Below are 17,074 nucleotides of genomic sequence, written 5' to 3' on the forward strand. Positions count from 1 at the left end.
TTTTTTACTGTTTCCTTCAAAGCAGCCAGAACATCTTCCTTCATCACCATATTTTCATATTTTCTTTGTAATGAAAACAAAAATAGATCTCTTCCAGTCAGTTGTCCTGGTGGTTTTCCTCCATATTTGTAGGCACAACTTGGTGAGCACATCCAGGGCAGCATCTGTTTGTTGAAATATGTCAATTGGTATGCCGTACAGAAAGTTCATATGGCAGTCTGCCCCATTTTCATGCCTAAATTTCTTTTAGATTAATTCCATCTATTTTCATCTAACTGAAATCCTGAAATCATAACCAAGATTTTTATTTTTTTTCTCTTTTAATAATTCTCCAAAATAGATGATGCTGCTTATTATTTAACAGTGGCACTAGGAAGGCACACTCTGTGAAGTTGACATCTGCCTTTACTTGTGAGTAAAGCCAGAGTGATGGATTTGTTTCTGAATTATTATTTAAACTATCATCTAAAGAAATCTCCAAAGAGATCTTTATAAAAAGCTTTTGCAAAAAAGTGGAAAGTTTGCTAAAATTTGGGATCACTTTTGATTTAATTTTACAAGGATGTAGCAGAATTTGTAAATCCACGTAATTTTTCAGCTTTTTTGCATTTTCAGAATCTTGACAACTCTGAAAACGATTTCTGTCATTCTAGAAAAGGAGTGGATACTGTTAAGCATAAAACCCTGTACCCTGTAGCCCTTTCTTTTTATCCTGTCATTGTGTTTGTTTGTGAAACCCCTATTACAGATATGTGACAGAGTTTGTGGACCTGGGCAATGTGTCAGCATTGAGAACGTTCAGAGTTCTCCGAGCCCTGAAAACAATTTCAGTCATTCCAGGTAAGTGTTAAACAGATTAAACATTGAGATTCATCTCATGTCCTTCCAGCATGGGCTTCTTTGCTTTCCTTCCAGTAATACAGAAAATAAGGGGCTGTTGGGCAATGTATTGTATAGAAAATGATTCTTCCTATCTAGAAGTAAGTTCTTGTATCTTTCATATTTTTTCATCAGGATTAGAATTCAACTAAGGATTTGTTCCCTGTTGAATGTACTAATATGTAACTTCTTAATTGTTATAGCCTTTGACAACTATGTAAAATCTAATATTGTTTAAAAAGGATAATAAATAGCAGTATGAATCTGAATAAAGGACTTATCTTACAATTGTACATTAGACTTCTAGTTTTAGAGCACCATCTTTTCTACTTAAAACATGAATTTTAAAATATTAATTAGTTCTAATACTGACAACTGACACTATTAAAAGTTTAGGTCAAAGTTTACTAGCAAAAAGAAGAAATACATAGTCCTCACCTTAATACATGTTTCATGAAGGCAGGTGCCCCTGTTTCTTAAATGGAATGTAGATTTGCATTTCATTGTTTGAAGGATTGTTACATTTCAAAAGATCATCTCCATGAACTCTTCAGCTTTCTACTATTGTTGCAATCATACTGGGATTAATGTATGGATTCTATGCTTTCAAGAAAATTGTGTGATGCTGTTAGTAGTTTAGAAGGGTTTCAATTTGACTGTTAGCTCCTTTCTTTCAGGTCTAAAGACCATTGTGGGGGCACTGATCCAGTCGGTGAAGAAGCTCTCAGATGTCATGATCCTGACTGTGTTCTGTCTGAGTGTGTTTGCTCTCATTGGGCTACAGCTTTTCATGGGCAACCTGCGGAATAAGTGCATCCAATGGCCTCCCACCAATGCTTCCTTGGAAGAGCATAGTATAGAGAGGAACATAACTATGGATTACAATGGCACACTTATAAATGAAACTCATGTTGAGTTTGACTGGAAATCATATATTCAAGATACAAGTAAGAATTACTATTGTTAGCTCCCACCCAATCATTACAGAGTAGGGCTACTCCATAGATTTTTCTTAGAAAATCCTAATGGACCCAAATTACCAGGGTTGTTCTTCTGAGTTCAAGCCACCCTTTGATTAGTAGTCAAGTTTAAAAGCATGCCTTTAAAGAAGCCATGTTGGGTTTTTCCCCATGTCATGTAAACCAAGTTAGGATTACCTTTATGTATGTTTATTTTTTTTTCATTGTTTGTCTGCCAGGAATAGATGATTATCCAGAAATAGAAATGAGAAGAAATAAAAAATAAAAATAGATTGTGATCTCTTTTAAAATTACCTAATCTATTTTAAAATGTTTCAAAGACTGTTTTGTTTTGGTGTTTCTTTTTCTTGGAATTTAAATAAAAGAGCTGTATTTCTGCAACTAATTTTTCGAAAGTTTTATTAGTCACCTTGTTAATGCCTTACACATACATTTAAATGCATGGCTGAAGTTATAGTGTCTGTTCATCTCATTGAGGGTCTTCCTCTCTTTTACTGATTTATAGTTACTCAATTTTTTATGTATCACTCCTATTTTCTGTAGGACAAGTTGAGTATTTTCATTAAAAATACATATTTTTGGGAATTTTGTTTGCTGTCCACTCTTGATTACTGTGGTAGTCAAATGAGGTAAAAGTGTGAAAGCCCTTTGGAAATTCTCAATTACTAAACAAATACAATCCATTAAATAATAATTACAGATGACTATGATATGCTAAAACTCTGCAGGATGTTGAGGTTATTTCTATAGGTTGGTGGCAACCTACGGCTTCATTATGCTTGGAATTTGTGTTGATATTAAGTGTCATTGAACCAGCACTGGCTCATAACAACAACCCATATACAACAGAATGAATCACTTTCCAATTTTGATCAAGTGAAACAGATTAACATTATTCTATATCTTTTTTGCAAAGTGGGATTGTATCAGAAAGAAGCACGTTACAGTTATCTAAGCTTTAGGAGGTAGTAATTGAAAGTGTCTTAGTACCTAATACTCTATGCATACCTTTATGTATTATGGGTAGCTTTGTTACAAGCATACATCCTTAAAGTTAATTCAAATCCACTGTTGTTGAATTAATTCTGACTCAAGGCTGAGGCTCCATCAAGTTAGTAAGACTGTAAATATTATCTTCCTCCTATAGTAGTTGGTTGGTTTGAACTACTGACTTCTTTGGGGGTTGTTGTTGTTGTTGTGTACCATAGAGTCAAAACCGACACATTCCTCACTGACCCTCCAAAGGGTTTTCAAAGGCAGTTAATCACATGGCAGGAGATTGCCTATCTATAACCCACTATGCTGCCAGGGCACTTTTCCTGGAAATTTGGAAAATAAATATCACAGTCATTGTTTTTAAATGTAGAAATAATGTTTTTTAAAAGACCAGAAAAGATATTGTGATTTTTAAAATGTTCATTCTTTTGATAAAGAAAATAAATCCCTCTTATTCTTACCTGATTTTTTTACAAATTGAAACTTTTTCATGAAGGTGTTAGAAAACACATTTATTCCTTCCTAAAATACTATGTTAGGACATTTGATTGTAATTGCTCTTACATTCATAAAGAAAGAGTAATGTGTACTATAATCCCATGAATTTAATATCAAGTGTTTGGAAGATGGGAATTGTTTATTTCATTGGATGAACTATATAACAAATAAATTATTCACTGAATCCTACAAATAAGGCCTACTAATATTCCTATTCTCATTTTATAGATTTTACTAATACAAATGTTCCTCATATGACTTTATTTTTTCCAAACAGGATATCATTATTTCTTGGAGGGCTTTTTAGATGCACTGTTATGTGGAAATAGCTCTGATGCAGGGTAAGCCAATGATGTGTGTCCATCTGTGAACACAACCTATGTCTGTTTCCTCTTTTCTTTGTAACTTACAAAGACCAATTAATCTTACTCATATTACTTTTCTTTAAGATTGCTAATAAAGTTAAAAATAAGTTAACGATTGGAAAATCTTTTATGTCTTCTAAATTAGAGCAATAATTTTAGCTATAATGTTATTTCCTTAGATAAAATATGTGATTGCAAACCAGCTCTAGAGACACCACACTAGAGCTATATCCAGGTACTAATCATCAATAGAAAATAGGTTTTGAAAGTATTATTAAAGAATTACATTTTAAAATATGGATGGTAAAATTGCCAAGTAGATAGTAAAATTTAGTCAAACATTAAGAAATGTATTATTTATTATATTTTGAAGTAGTAAAGCTTTTTGGAAAGGTATTTCACGTATGGCATGCTATCAATTTAAAAAAATATATTCGGCTACCTTATAATACTTCTTCTTGCCCTGTTTACAGTCAATGCCCAGAAGGATACGTGTGTGTGAAAGCTGGTAGAAACCCCAATTATGGCTACACAAGCTTTGACACTTTCAGTTGGGCTTTTTTGTCCTTGTTTCGACTGATGACTCAGGACTTCTGGGAAAATCTTTACCAACTGGTGAGAATGGATAGACACCTCTTGCATTTAGGTAGAAATGTACAATATAATCAATTTAGCTATGAAGTCCAAGCCACAACTTAATATGTGCCATTGAGTCACCTGTGACTCATAGCGACCCTATGTACAACAGCCTAAACCCTGTCCTATCCTGTGCCAATCACATTGCCTCTGACACACCCATCCCACTACCACAGTGACTGAATCAATCCACTTCATAGAGGCTCTTTCTCTCCTGCGCTGTCCCCCCACCCTCCCAAGGGTGACGTCCTTCCAAGGACTGGTCCATCCTTGCAACATATAGTGGAAAGAAAAAGAAATGTACCAAACTCATTCCTGTCGGGTCAGCTCCAACCTGTGGAGACCTTGTCAGGACAGAATAAAACTACCCACCGGACTTCTAAGTTTGTGATCTTTATCGGAATTGACTGCCTCCTCTTTCTACCCCAGAGCCGCTAGTAGGTTGGAACCTCTGACCTTTTGGTTAGGAGTTGAGCTTTTAACAGCTGTCCCATTAAAGCTTGAAATCAGGAGGGTGTCATTGTGTTGTTGATTAGACCATATGGTTAGCATGGTGATGCTAAAGGTGGAAATTCTCTTCCATTTATTTTTGGTTCAAAACCCCTTTCTTACCTTTTCACAGACAAGTCCTCCCCTCAATCTCACCCACACCTCAAGTATGATCACAAAGGTATGAGACAATAGAAAATCAATAACAGATGCGGGAGGGGTATGGGCCTTTTCCTTGAACTTTTTCAAAGAATCTGTTCCCTTGTTGAAGCCTACATTGTATTTCATTGACTCCACTTATTCTCTGTGAATCCATGAATGTCATTCCAAAGATCAGTGTTTCATGAATTAGGAGACAAGGCAGAGGCTAGATTAATGACAGATGCAGTTAAAGAGGTAGGAGGAGCTGTGACAAATATTATCTTCTAGAGTGCTGTAAGACACATAAGTTATTTTCAAGTAGAAGCCACCAGTTGTTGGAATAATATTAGAAAAAACATTTCTGATATTCTTGTTTCTAGACTTTACGTGCTGCTGGGAAAACATACATGATCTTTTTTGTGTTGGTCATTTTCTTGGGTTCATTCTACCTAATAAATTTGATTCTGGCTGTGGTGGCCATGGCTTATGAGGAACAGAACCAGGCTACTATGGAAGAGGCAGAGCAGAAAGAGGCTGAATTCCAACAGATGCTTGAGCAACTTAAAAAGCAACAGGAAGCAGCTCAGGTAAATTTACGCAAGCAAATGTATTTGTCTTAATGCATGATACTTTTTTTTCTTTTCATTTAATTATAAAAATTCTGAAGAGAACATGAAAGATAATTGTTTGAAAGCACCTATGAAAAATTAGTGGAATTAGGATTTCAACATTTTTATTAAGCTCTTGGCTGCTAACCAAAAGGTTAGTCCAACTCACCCATAGGAAAAAGACCTGGTAAACTACTTTCATAAAGATTTCAGCTAAGAAAACTCTATTGGGAAGTTCATGAGATTGCTATGAGTTAGAATCAACTCAATGTCGCACAACAACTTCAACTTACATCTTTCAGTTTAATAATTTAAGATGTATATGATACTGATCATCTATCATAGAACTCTTTCACTTTATTTTTGTTAAGACTCTCAGATTAAAAGGAAATATATGGGGTTTGGGTCTTCTCTTTGAGGAAATGTTGTAAATTGATGTGTATACTGGCAATTGGAGAAAATAGAAATCAATCCTCTTTTCTTAGAAAAAGATATTACATAAACAGATGTCCATCTAGTTCTTACCAGAGTTTTCCTCCTTTCCTCATACAGAAAAATCTTGGCCTTTTGTGGATAATTGTCTTTCTTATCTAACCAAGGAGATTATAAAATAATATAATGTTCTCTGATAAGAGCAGTATGCAGTCAACATGTGAAAGTCACCAATCATACAGAAATCATATAATCTAAGAATAAGCTCTTGTTCTTAAAGTGAGGTGGTTGTATGCACAGTACCATAATTTGTAAAATGTCTCTCCTCTTCCATCTTCATAGCACGTAAACAAATCTCTCTTTTCTAAAAACAAAGATTTTTTAAATATTAATTTAAAATTAATATATTAACTCTCTTCACTGAGGGTTGTTATCCTGTGTCTGAAGTTGATTCCAACTGATGGTAACCCCATAGGAAACAGTTAAAAAGCCCTGTTAGATTTGAACTGTTGTTGATTGCCTTAGTTTGAGTCGAACACAACTCATAGAAACCCTATGAACAAAAGGCCTGAAGCCTTTCTATAACTATCAACATTTATCAAAGTTCATAGAGTTTCTGGAAGCACGTTGTTTAGGAAGAGGAGGCCACTCCTGCACTACTTATATTAAGAATACCATGGGACAAAACAACAAACAACACACACACACACACACACACACACACACACACATATATTATAAAATAAAAAGAGTACCATGAGACAAAAAAGAAAAATAATCAAAAAGATCAAAAAGTACCAGCTTATTCAAGTACAAGCTGTGATCAGAAAGGTCTATTTGTGTTTCATGTCCTCCCTCATGGCCAGCAAAAATCAGTGCTGCATTGAGGATGATGGTGACATATCTTCAAGAATGGAAAACTCTGTCTTTGTTAGTCGGGAATTTTGACCCTCCATGTTATTCCAAATAGAGTATCACAGAGGAACGAAGAAGGGATTTTATCACTTTGTATAAATTTAATAACATTTCAAATATTAACAATTTGACTGGAAAGTACAACTGTAGAAACTAGAGAGGAAGTCTCAGATCTTCATCTCATTCCTTTTGTCTTTGCATCTGACTTCAAGCAACTCATCGGAAATTTCCTCTTTTCTCCAATTTCTTTTTCAGAGCAAAGATGGCAATAAGAATTAAATGCCAATTTTAAAAATAACTCATATATCAAAAAGTAATATGAATTTATGTTCTTTGTGATGCTCAATTGATCCTTTTAAAATGCATAGTCTGTGATGTGTATGAAATACAGACATACTGTTAACATAAGGAAAACCAAATTATCTCTGAAAGCCTTCATTAAGTGGAAGAAAAAAATTACTCTTTACTCTCAGAACTGCTTGTCAGTGAAATAAATCCATTTCTGTCAGGAAAAAAAAAAGTGTCTTTTAAATGATATGCAAATACTTGAGCCAATTTTAGCCAATTGTCTCTGAGTCCATCTGGCTCATGTGTGTGTCTTGGGGGGTAGCAATGTGCTTTGAAGGGTTTTCAATAGGTGATTTTTAAGAAGTAGATCACCAGGCCCTTTTCCCAAGAAGTCTTTGTACAGAATTGGGCTTATGACTATTAGCAGTTGAGTGTGTTAAACACTTATGCCAGCAAGGGCCTTCTTGAGTCATTTTTTAAAAATGATAGTTCTTTCCTAGTACTGTACTAAAACTATTGCTCAACCCTGTAGCAGGCGGCAGCCGTGACTGCCTCAGAACATTCCAGAGAACCCAGTGCTGCAGGTGGTCTCTCAGACAGCTCCTCTGAAGCCTCCAAGTTGAGTTCTAAAAGTGCTAAGGAAAGACGAAATCGGAGGAAGAAAAGAAAGCAGAAAGAGCAGTCTGGTGGAGAAGAGAAAGATGAAGATGAATTCCATAAATCTGAATCTGAAGAGAGCATCAGGAGGAAAGCGTTTCCCTTCTCCATTGAAGGGAATCGATTGACATACGAAAATAAGAACTCTTCCCCACATCAGGTATGAGCTGTTGGGTTAAATGAGACCACTGAAGGGAGGAGATATAAAATAGACTTTTGAACTTATAATAACTAACTTACTTTACTTGAATTAAAATCTATTTTTTTCCTCACATAATTATAAGAAAATTTTGCTTCCCATATGTAAGTCTATGGCTTAGAGTAGTTGAAATTACTTTGAGTTCAAAGCCAGGAAGGAGATCTAAATTTTAATATAGAATTTTCTGCTTTTACTGCCTAATTCCATTTTCATCCGTCTGATTTGGAGCATTCTTAATTTTTTTAAGTAGCTGTTTGGTTAGCTGGAAGGAAATGTCCTTTTAGTTATTTTACCATTTGATGCTGTTTTATTTCCTTTATTCTTTAAAAAAGTCATATATATATATCCTTCTGAAAATATTATTCATGAAAGATTATTGAAAAGCATATCTCTTTGAATCTGAAACTTGAACTTCAGATCCCAACAATATAGTTGAAATAGGAATAATAATCCATTTAAAAAGATTTTACCAAGATGGACTAAAACAAGTTAGAAAGTTTTAGAATTCCTTGAAGGGGGAGAGTAATAAAGAGAACGCCAGTATCTATTATGATTATAGAACTGTTTTCTTTTGAATTTCAGAAATAATGGTTCAGGTTTGTTCGTGTGTTTTTGAAGTACCTTCTGGTTATGCTCTATCTTCCTATTCTTTAACCTCAAAAGCTATGTGCTCCTTCATAGAAACTAATTTTCTCTGAATGCATACAAGAAGAGAATGTTAATTAAACGGAATGAGTCACGTTTTATTATGTGTCCAGGAATCACCCTCATGATCTCCTGTGATATGAAAGCACATCCAAAAGGGTTAGTTTAACATGATTCTTCCTGTTTTCCTTTGTTCCAAACTTTTCAGTCTTTGTTAAGCATCCGTGGCTCTGTATTTTCTCCAAGGCGAAATAGCAGAACAAGCCTTTTCAGCTTTAGAGGTCGAGCTAAAGATGTGGGTTCTGAGAATGACTTTGCTGACGACGAGCACAGCACGTTTGAGGATAACGAGAGTCGGCGAGATTCCCTGTTTGTGCCCCGACGGCATGGAGAGCGACGCAACAGTAACCTCAGTCAGACCAGCAGGTCGTCGCGCATGTTGGCAGTGTTTCCAGCAAATGGAAAGATGCACAGCACTGTGGATTGCAATGGTGTGGTTTCCTTGGTTGGTGGACCTTCAGTTCCTACATCGCCTGTTGGACAGCTTCTGCCAGAGGTGATAATAGATAAGCCAGCTACTGATGACAATGTAAGGAAGTTTTAAATAGCTTAGGCATGGATGGCCCATTATTGCTGCACCAGCCAGTGTTTCTACAGAATGGAACCCCTTGAGAATGATTCCTGGTTGGTCAAGCTGTGAATGTCCCTGCATCTTGTAATACATTTAATAGACTAACCAACTAAAATGAAAAACCTCAGTGCTCTTCCTGCGTAGCACCTGACTGCAATTACTTATAGACCTTCTAATCATAAATCAGACTAAATAATATGTTATTGGCTCCAGTTGGAGAATTTAGTATATACCCAGGACGGCTTTAGTTAGTCAGTACAAAAAACTGAGTGATTTCTGTACTTAAATGTGAAGGGTATATAAGAAATTGTTCCAGCCAGTTCTTGAATATAACTAATTTAGAAGATTTTCCTACACAGTATGCATTGACTAGAAAGCTACATTGTTACTTTAAATTTTTCTAGTTTTCATATTCAAAAAAATGCTGAAATAAGTATTGTCACATCTATTCTAAATTAAGAGATATAAATGAGGTAATTATTCACACAGGTAAAATTATTGGCTTTATACAAAGGGATGTTAAGTATTTGTAACTGTATCTTCAGAAGAGTTATTAAGTTCTAAATAGATGAGTTTTAGACTGTCCACTCACTTGGAAATATATCAGCATGTTGAGGCATGATTAAGTCAGAATTAGATGACTTATTGCTTTGGTACCCTGGATGAAACTGTTTGCCATGCAGCATGCGTGTGTGTGTTTTTTAACATACGGTTTGTGTTGTCGATGACCATCCATGTCTTGTGTATAAAAGATGAGTTAGCAGTTCAATGTGCCTTGATCATTACATGACTTTTGAAATTACATATATTTTTTTCTTTTTTTTACTCCAAGCTCAGAAATAAAGGTTAACTACAAGTGTAACTCTCCAAAGATTAATTCTTTCATCACTGACTAAAGATTTATTAGCTATATAAAAATTGTATCACTTCTCATAAATGTATGAAATCAAAGAAGAAAAAGCCAACAACCCTGTTTTTGCTGTATGACTAAATGGTTAACAGTTTGAATATTCCAGGTTAATGATACAATAAGTCAACAATATCTGCCATCACCAAGTAAATATGAGAGTGCATGACGCATGCATTTCATGAAATTCACGGTATCACCGTTTGTTGTTGGTTTACCATCTTGCTCAAGATAATAATTTAATAGATTAGCTTTTCTTTCTTCTTCTTTCTTTATTTCTTTTTTTTAAAACAGGGAACAACCACAGAAACTGAAATGAGAAAGAGAAGGTCAAGTTCTTTTCATGTTTCCATGGACTTTCTAGAAGATCCTTCTCAAAGGCAAAGGGCATTGAGTATAGCCAGCATTTTAACAAATACAGTAGAAGGTTTGTACAAAATTCCATTTCTATTCCTGTCATTTTCACCAAAAGTTTGCTGTCTCATTTCAACAAGTATATGTAAGTTGGAAACAGTACACTGTAATGAGAGAAAATAATAGGTCTTATCTAAGAGTTTATTATATCTACTCATATATTCTAGAAATTTCAATACATCTATGTAAGTTCAACGACATCAAGACTATTCCTACAAACATAAATATTCATAAAAATTCTGGAATTCTGACTGGATAGTGATAGAGCTAACTCAGAGGTGGTGCCTCTGTGATGGTTCAAATCCGTTAGCAGCTCTGTGGGAGAAAGATGGGCAGTCCCCTTGTGGGACAGAGGAGCGAATCCTCCTCTGGCAAGTCGGCTATGAGTTGATTCTGACTCAATGGTAATAAGTCTTTTGTTTCATTAGTGATTTCTAATCTCAGCAGTCATGGTGCATCCCACTTAACTTCACAGCAACCCTGTGCCTTTGATCTTTATAAAAACTATTATCCACCAATGGAATATAATTCAGCATAAGTAGCAATTAAGTTTTAATATAGGCAACAACACAGAACAATATTGAAAACATTATGTTAATGAAATATGTCAGGGACAAAAAAAATGACATATATTCAGTGTCTCAATTATTTACTAATACCCCTTAATATTATCTACAAAATATCTATAGTAGGAAAATGCATAAATTCTAAAGTTTATTTATTAGGATCTGGGGGAGAAGAGATTTGAGAGTTATTATTTATAGGGTATGGAGTTTGGAGTGATAAAAATATTTAGGAAATTGATATTGGCAATTGTTTCAAAATACGGCAAAATTTATTAAACTGTATACTTAAAAATTGTTAAAATTATTAAATGCTTTCAATATGTCTTACAACAATAAAAAAAAGTTAAAGGGAAAAATATATTCTCATGATTCCAAGAGGTGAACAGAGTAGATCATCTTCACAAAAGGAAAACAAATTTTAAAAAGTAGTTCGAGGTTCACAGTTTTTTCTACTCTATTATTTATGGTTTTATTATGACAACAAAGTCATACATTAACATAGGATTATACACAATGTCTACATTATCTCAAACCATGTTTCTATTGGCATTTCATTTAATAAACTACTCCCTGAACTTAAGGTCAAGTACAGGCAATCCCTAGGTTATGAATGTGGTCCATTTCTAAATTTGTGAGCAAGTCTTTTAGTTAAATTTGTGGTAAATCAGACCAAGTGCATAGGGTACTTATTTACTTTCAGGGAAACAAATGACTAGAAGCATTTTCAATGATTCTAATAAAAGATGCATGTGTAGTAAGTAAAGGTATTGTTATCACTTTGTGGTAAGTGAGGTTCATTCAGTCATTTCCAAGTGAGAGAGAACAAGTTTACATAAGATTAAAGAACAAAACCTAATTGTCTACAAGTTGAATGTTCATAACCCCAACAACTCTCTGCGCACAAGAGAAAAAAATAGTAACAAAATGACAAGCAACGTTTTCTTTGCTACCTTTATTTTATATGTGTTTTGGAGAAATACGTTGCTGTTATTGTTATATACTAAAATAGCTCATAGCTGACTCTCAAGAGGGTTTTCAGAGACAGCAAAGAAGAAGATTACTCATCTTTTTCATGGAGCAGCTGGTGGATTTGAACCTTGTGCCTTTGGGCTGGCAGCAAAACTCCTACCTCTAAATCACCAGAGCTCCTGTAGCCTTGAGAGTGTGAAGAATTGAATCTATAGTTTTAGTTTTTAAAAAAGTCAAGTATGAAAGAAGTTTTGACTCTTTGTAGCAAATAAAAAAAGGTCTACTCAACTTGAAATAAATAAATAGAGGTGTATCTTTGAGTGGTTAATTTTTTTTCTCTTTTTAAACCTAGAACTTGAAGAATCCAGGCAAAAATGCCCTCCCTGTTGGTATAAATTTTCCAACATATTCTTAATCTGGGACTGTTCACCATATTGGTTAAAAGTGAAACATATTGTCAACTTGGTCGTGATGGACCCATTTGTTGACCTTGCCATCACCATCTGTATTGTCTTAAATACTCTTTTCATGGCCATGGAACACTATCCAATGACTCCACATTTCAATAATGTGCTTACAGTAGGAAACTTGGTAAGCATATTTGAAGGTAAATGTGTCTAGTCTTCAAATTTGTGTTTGATAAACTGTTCAAATTTATAGCTAATAGTTATCTTTTAACTACTTTTCATACCTCCAGCCTGACCCAAGAGGAGAATATATATATACTGTCTAACTGGTTTAACGATATCTTTGGCCAAAGATAACAATACTTTAAGCTAAGGCAAAAACAAAGAGAATATGGTAGGCATAGGATAGAGTGCTACTTGAAAAGTTGCAGGGACAGTTTTAAGCTTAAATGCATGTCTTTTAAAATATTATCAGGGTTTTTTAGCAGCAGAAGACTAAAATTAAATTATAGATTCTTTAGTCCTTCTTAATTATCATCATTATAGGCAGAAATTCAACAACTCAAAAGTTATTGGACAATGGATCCTGATAAGTCTCTGTCCTCCCCAACCCTCCCTAAAAACCCTATAAAAAGAAACCTCCCTTAACTGCCCACATGCCATTTTCACTCTCTCTGCATGTGGCCAGATCACTTGGCATTCCTCTCAGACCATGCAATAAAGGCCTGTTCATTTCTTTGGGGATGAGGGAGATATCTTCAACTTTTCCAGTTCTAGGAGCTAGAACATGCATTGCTTTATTCATCCACCTGTATCAAAGCCATGAAATATTGAAAACCTCCAGTATATTTTGTATGATTAGCAAGGTCCTTTTTTTGCCTCTTCATTCTTTCCTTTTTGTGTTTCAAAAGCACTAATTATTAATATGTTTGTCAGCTGGCTAAATCTAGGAATATTAGAGGATTTTTAAATTGCTTATTAAAAATGTCTCTACAGTGATGTGTGCAATAGCTATAGTTTTATTTTGTAGTTTAGGGTATATTTGGATAGAAGGTAAAAACAAGTGTAGCATTTCTCAGTGCTTTCAAAACATTTAAACTATGAAAGGGATTCTTTTTCATGTGCATGAAAAATAATAACTATTATGGTTTAAGAGTAGATAGTAATTTATAATAATAACTCCATTTGTGTTGCAGAAAGTGGGACTATTATTACAGACAAGTAAAACTGTACGTGGGCAAAATGTTTTCAGTATCTGGGCAGTATGAAATATGGATTATTTGATTTAATAAAAGAATGCTAGCAAAAACATATAAAAATTTGCTTTTAAATCCTAGTCTTGTAATTTCCTAGTTATTTGATATTGGGGAAATAATTTCACCCATCTGAAGACCTTCATTTCCCATTGCTAAGGTAACAGTTATAGTAATGTACTTGAATGATCCATTGAATAGAGTTTCTGTGAGAAAAAAATGAGAAAACATATATGAGAACTTTTCTTCAATTATACATTACTGTACTGTATATATGCAAGCTAGTAATTAAATCACCATGAGGGAAAGTAGTACAAACATTTTGTTATAAGAACAAATACTGTCACTTACCATTTTCTGATGGAGTTAGATAATTTTGTTTTGATATTAGGTCTTCACTGGAATCTTTACAGCAGAAATGTTTCTGAAAATTATTGCCATGGATCCTTACTATTACTTCCAAGAAGGCTGGAATATCTTTGATGGTTTCATTGTGACGCTCAGCTTAGTAGAACTTGGCCTCGCCAATGTGGAAGGATTATCTGTTCTCCGTTCATTCAGATTGGTAAAAGACTAAACCACCACCACCAAGACTTTTTTTAACAGTCAGGGCTTTTACCTAGTACATGCTTTACCATGTTACTGTTAACCTTTAGTGAATGTTAAATAACATTTTGTGTAAAATTTGTATTTTCAAAAGTGTATCTGACAAAAAATTATTCCTACATTATCAGAAAAACTTTTTTTAAGAGTATGATCATGTAGCTTAATATTCTACTTAACTGTCATTTTGACAAATAGTTTCTAAATTATTGAAGTTAATATGTCCACTGTAAGTAAATATTTTAATGAAAATATATCACCATTCAATAGATACTTAAATATATCCTCAGCCCTTTGCTATGCTGAATTACAATATAGTACAAGTTGATCATTCCAAAACTTGCTAAAATTACCTCTGGCCGGGACAGGGGGTGGGGTGGGAATACAGATTCTCAAGATCAAAAGAGAGAAATTTTTTAGGGTTACCAAATAAACTAAGGAAGTAATATAAATGGCTGTGTGAATCAGTAAACAATTAATAAAATCATGGAAATATTCTGGGTTTATGATGCAAATATATCTAGCATTGCTCCAAAAAAAATTAATGAATAGTATGCTTTCCCCCCCTCTCCTTATATCAAAGTCATTAAGATGTTACTTGGCACCCTATTGATAAATAGATGTCTTTGAGCAGATATTATTGTGATTCAGATGTTAATATTATATTACCAGGCCAAGTATCATTTAGGACCACCTTCAAAAAATAGGAATGAGTATATCATCCTGGAGAGGGTTAAACTGGGCTGCTCCTTGGAGGCAAGGATTCTGGGGCTTCGTCTGACATACTTTGGACATGTTGTAAAGAGGGGCCGGTCCTTGGAGAGGGACATCATGCTTGGGAGGGTGGAGGGACAGTACAGGAGGGGAAGACCCTCTATGAGGTGGATTGATTCAGTGACTGGGGTAATCAGGATGGGTGTGTCGGAGGCAGTGTGTTTGGCACTGGATAGAGCAGAGTTTAGGGCTGTTGTACAATAGGGTTGCTATGAGTCACAAGCGACTTGATGGCACATAACAACAGTAACAACATATCCCATAGAATCATCAAATATTCACTCTCAGAGAAAATAGTATACATGAGTAAATTGTGGAAGAATCAGAATCTTCCCAGGGTGCATATGAGTCCAAGAGGGTGAAGGGAAAGGAAGATATTGTTAGAGATTTAGTGTTAGTCTTCTTTTCTTATAGAATTTCTGCATGTATAATCCTTTTAAAGGATATATTAATTCTTTATTTTCCAGCTCCGAGTATTCAAATTGGCAAAGTCTTGGCCCACATTAAATATGCTGATAAAAATTATTGGCAATTCAGTGGGGGCTTTGGGAAATTTAACCCTGGTACTGGCCATCATCGTCTTCATTTTTGCTGTGGTCGGTATGCAGCTATTTGGTAAGAGCTACAAAGATTGTGTCTGCAAGATCTCCAGGACCTGTGAGCTCCCACGCTGGCACATGAACGACTTCTTCCACTCCTTCCTGATCGTGTTCCGCGTGCTGTGTGGGGAGTGGATAGAGACCATGTGGGACTGTATGGAGGTCGCTGGCCAAGCAATGTGCCTTACTGTCTTCATGATGGTCATGGTCATTGGAAACCTGGTGGTATGTACCTACTTTAGCTATATATGTATCTATTAGAAATTGATTAAGAGCACAATAGTATAGTGACCACTTGTCAAAAAGAAATTATAATTATTTATTTTAAGTGTCTTACCCTGACAGCTTAACAGTTTACCAGTGACCCCACAGTTTTTATGCTCAATAGCATTGTGACAATTACTGTATTTATTGAGTTTATAATTACCTGTAGGTACAACAATTGTGTATATTCAGTAGTATATCCATAGGTCAACATGCTGGGAATTTTATGAAATCAGAAGCAAGTGAGCAAAAATTCTGAAAATAAAAATTTAAGAAAGCCCAAATTTTCTTGCCGGTACAGGACTAAGATATGATAACTGTTTTTATAATTTGTTCTGCTAAGATTATTAGCAGAGTGGTTATAAGAAATGTCAATTCAATATTGTCCCAAATGCTTAATCTGCCTTATAAAGCCATGGTTTCAAGCATCACCAGCTCCTCCTTTGTTCCTTTCCCTGGCTCCTCTATGTCCCTTGGGATTAGTGATTCACGAAAAGGCCTCCCAGAGACTCAGACTTATCAAGGGAATGACTTATATGACTGTAGTTATGCAGGCTGGTTTTGCAGAAACTGCTGAGAGATGAGCCAGTATCCTGTAGACTGTCAGTTGTGGCACAGCTGGATGGTGACTGTGAGTGATGCAGGCAGCTGGTGTGGAGATTAGTGAGCAATGGGCCAAATCCTGTAGACTGTTAGTTGTGGTACAGCTGGGTGATGTGGGTGATGCAGGCTGGCTACTGTCTCCTGGGCAAGCATTCCACAAGAGAAAGTGCCTACCACTGAGGTCCCATAAGCTTATATAAGCCTCTAATTAAAAGACGAATTGCATTGAGAAAGTTGGCTGTCAGAGACCTCTCCAAAGTACTGAAGAGCAGTGATGTCAGTCTGGAGATGATCCAGGCCATAATCTTTGCAATTACTTGCTGTGCATCAAAGAGCTGGACAATGACTAGGGAGGA

At 35.2% G+C, this 17,074-nt stretch overlaps 1 protein-coding gene across 6 annotated transcripts in view; it reads left to right on the forward strand.

Annotated features, from left to right (window-relative positions):
• Positions 1-17,074, forward strand: part of SCN1A (sodium channel, voltage-gated, type I, alpha subunit) — a 114,937-nt gene that overhangs the window by 27,560 nt on the left and 70,303 nt on the right. Inside the window, exons 5-15 of one of the 6 annotated variants that reach the window (XM_006879331.1) lie at positions 749-840; positions 1,557-1,826; positions 3,631-3,694; positions 4,192-4,333; positions 5,365-5,571; positions 7,760-8,044; positions 8,937-9,317; positions 10,561-10,693; positions 12,568-12,806; positions 14,267-14,440; positions 15,720-16,076. In XM_006879331.1, coding sequence (XP_006879393.1) covers positions 749-840; positions 1,557-1,826; positions 3,631-3,694; positions 4,192-4,333; positions 5,365-5,571; positions 7,760-8,044; positions 8,937-9,317; positions 10,561-10,693; positions 12,568-12,806; positions 14,267-14,440; positions 15,720-16,076 — 2,344 coding nt within the window. Of the gene's footprint in view, positions 1-748; positions 841-1,556; positions 1,827-3,628; positions 3,695-4,191; positions 4,334-5,364; positions 5,572-7,759; positions 8,045-8,936; positions 9,318-10,560; positions 10,694-12,567; positions 12,807-14,266; positions 14,441-15,719; positions 16,077-17,074 lie in introns of all 6 variants that reach the window. The other 5 variants (XM_006879332.1, XM_006879335.1, XM_006879333.1 and 2 more) reach the window with 5 other exon arrangements.

The sequence above is a fragment of the Elephantulus edwardii genome, unplaced genomic scaffold, assembly GCF_000299155.1.
Source record: "Elephantulus edwardii isolate Elephantulus edwardi_28Jun2011 unplaced genomic scaffold, EleEdw1.0 scaffold00003, whole genome shotgun sequence".
NCBI lineage: Eukaryota > Metazoa > Chordata > Mammalia > Macroscelidea > Macroscelididae > Elephantulus > Elephantulus edwardii.